Source organism: Beta vulgaris, chromosome 4 (assembly GCF_026745355.1).
Source record: "Beta vulgaris subsp. vulgaris cultivar EL10 chromosome 4, EL10.2, whole genome shotgun sequence".
Lineage (NCBI taxonomy): Eukaryota > Viridiplantae > Streptophyta > Magnoliopsida > Caryophyllales > Amaranthaceae > Beta > Beta vulgaris.
The window spans coordinates 39,180,358-39,183,107 of NC_079205.1; the positions used below are offsets into that span (position 1 = coordinate 39,180,358).

The 2,750-nt window shown below is 42.5% G+C and overlaps 1 protein-coding gene across 1 annotated transcript; it reads left to right on the forward strand.

The window, feature by feature from the left end:
• Positions 1 to 960: 960 nt before the first annotated feature.
• Positions 961 to 2,750, forward strand: LOC104891236 (2-(3-amino-3-carboxypropyl)histidine synthase subunit 1). Its single transcript, XM_010676896.4, has one exon. The coding sequence runs from the start codon at positions 1,083 to 1,085 to the stop codon at positions 2,478 to 2,480; it is 1,398 nt and encodes a 465-aa protein (XP_010675198.2). The 5' UTR covers positions 961 to 1,082; the 3' UTR covers positions 2,481 to 2,750.

Here is a 2,750-nt window from a genome sequence, read left to right on the forward strand (position 1 = left end):
TTCCTAAATCCGTCTCTAAACTTTAGAGACGGATTTTTAAAATCCGTCTCTAACTCGAATTAGCGACAAGGGTTTTAGAGAGGGACAATATCCGTCTCTAAATCCGTCTCTAAGCCCATATAGCGACAGATTTGACCTTTTTAGGGACGGATTTTGTCCGTCTCTAAATGGACTTTTTTTTGTAGTGTGTTTGGAATTGCTGGAATTTTTTGTGTTTCTGGCATTTGGCCAATTATGGGGAAACAGTGCAGTGTGGTGTGTTATTGTATGTAAACCGCTACTCAGAATAGCGGTTTACATTTGCGGGGAACTGTTGTGGCAAACCGCTACTCAAAGTAGCGGTTCACTCATGTAAACCGCTACTTGGAGTAGCGGTTTATATGAATGAACCGCTACTCTGAGTAGCGGTTTTCTTCAAAGGAAACCGCAACTTGGAGTAGCGGTTTACCTGCGCTAAAAAAAAACACTTTTTCGCGTGCCGTCCTACGTGGACGGTACGCAGGGAATTTTTTTTTTTTGGGCACATTTTGGGAATTAATAGCCTTTTTTGTATTATTCAAGGAATAATTATGACAAGAAATTACAAGGAAAAATTAATATGAATAATCCCAGCTTTCAGCTGTCTTCTCAAAATAATCCCAATTTTGAATTATTCCAAAATAATCCTAACTTTGAAAGAATTTTCTCAAAATAAACTAAAGTATTACTTTTCTTACCTACACTAATCCGTTTTAGATCCATAATATAAAAAAAAAATTAATAATTCGAATCATTTTGAGAAAGTATTCCTAAAGTATGAATTATTCTAAAATAATTCGAAATTGAAATTATTTTTAGAAGACAGAAGAAAGTTGAGATTATTCACTACTAAATTTTAAGTAGTGTATTAGTTAACTTGTTCGTGAACATTAACATTTAACAAGAAGTTGAAAATAAAGGTGGTCGAGTTAGGCTGATTTGGAACCCTAGGAGTTAAGAAGAAGAAACACAATGTTGCTAAACTCAGTATTTTCCAGAAATGGCTACAAACTCGGTATAACCCAGTCACCCCCAATTACCAACACCAAAACTAAACCCCAAACATGGAGAAAAACCCAGAAATTCCGTCCCCACCTCCATCATCCACCATTACAACCACCACCACCACCACACCAAAAGCGCAACCAAAACGGTTCATACGCAACCAAATCCCCGCCTCAATCCTGAACAACCCATCCCTAAACGCCGCAATCTCTCTCCTCCCACCAAACTACAACTTCGAAATCCACAAATCCATCCACCGCATAAACTCTCTCTCCTCCCCTTCCCCACGCATCGCTCTTCAGCTCCCAGAAGGTCTCCTCATGTTCTCCCTCTCTCTCTCCGACATCTTCCGCACCTTTGCTTCAGTTTCCGACGTTTTCATTCTCGCCGACGTTACTTACGGCGCTTGTTGCGTCGACGATCTCTCTGCCGCCGCCCTAGGCGCTGATCTTTTGATTCATTACGGTCATAGCTGTCTTGTTCCTGTTGATTCTACGGTCATTCCGTGTTTGTATGTGTTTGTTGAGATTGGAGTGGACGTCAAAAAACTCGTTGAGACCGTTAAAATCAATGATTTAGGGAGTCGGAGTTTAGCAATTGCAGGGACGATTCAGTTTGGTGGGGCAATTCGGGGTGCTAAGATTGAGCTTGAGAAATTAGGGTTTAGGGTTTTGGTACCTCAGTCGAAGCCGTTGTCGGGTGGTGAGGTTTTGGGGTGTACTGCACCTAGGGTTTCTAAGAGGGATTTTGGGGATGGGGGTGGGGAGGAGGAAGATTTGGTCATTCTATTTGTGGCGGATGGGAGGTTTCATTTAGAGGCGTTTATGATAGCGAATCCGGGGGTGAAGGCGTATCGATATGATCCGTATTTAGGGAGGTTGTTCTTGGAGGAGTATGATCATAAGGGGATGAAGAGTTCAAGGATGAAGGCAGTATTGAAGGCCAAAGAGGCTAAGAGTTGGGGGATTGTGTTGGGGACACTTGGGAGACAGGGGAATCCCAAGATTCTTGAGAGGTTGGAGAGGAAGATGGAGGAGAAAGGGATGTCTTGGACCGTTGTTTTGATGTCTGAGATATCACCTACTAGGATTGGATTGTTTGAGGATTCGGTGGATGCTTGGATTCAGATTGCTTGTCCTCGACTATCCATTGATTGGGGGGAGGCTTTTGTGAGGCCCTTGTTGACTCCGTTTGAAGCGGAGATTGCTCTTGGCTTGATTCGTGGGTGGTGGGAGAGAGATGGTAGCGGTGTTGGTGGTGATTGTGGGGGGAATGGGGGGAGTTGTGGTTGTGATGATGGAACTAACAAAGGCGGGGTTGAGCAGAATGGAGGTGATTATCCTATGGATTACTATGCGCAGGATGGAGGAGAATGGAATTCAAGTTACATGAAAGGGAGAAATCGCCCCACTAGAAGAAATCTTCGACCAAGTGTTGCCAATGGAACGGTCTCCTAACCTGCTCGGTTTATAGCAATGCCATATGACTCATGGCTTTGCGGCTTCTAGCAACTGTCCTTCAAGCAGAAGGCTAATCAATTTTGCAATCCAAGTGGAACAGCCATTATGACTTGTAATACTCTTCTCCTTTCTTTGTTCAGTTATTACCGCATGGTGAATCACCTTGTTCTTAAGTGATTGAATGTAAGCTACTAGATTATGAAGGATGAGGTTATAGGTTTTTGTTTGCCTCACTTTCATCTTTATATAAAATGAATGATTTCTATA

Coding starts and splice junctions, on each gene's coding strand:
- LOC104891236 (XM_010676896.4), top strand. CDS start 1,083: ATGGAGAAAAACCCAGAAATTCCGTCCCCACCTCCATCATCCACCATT.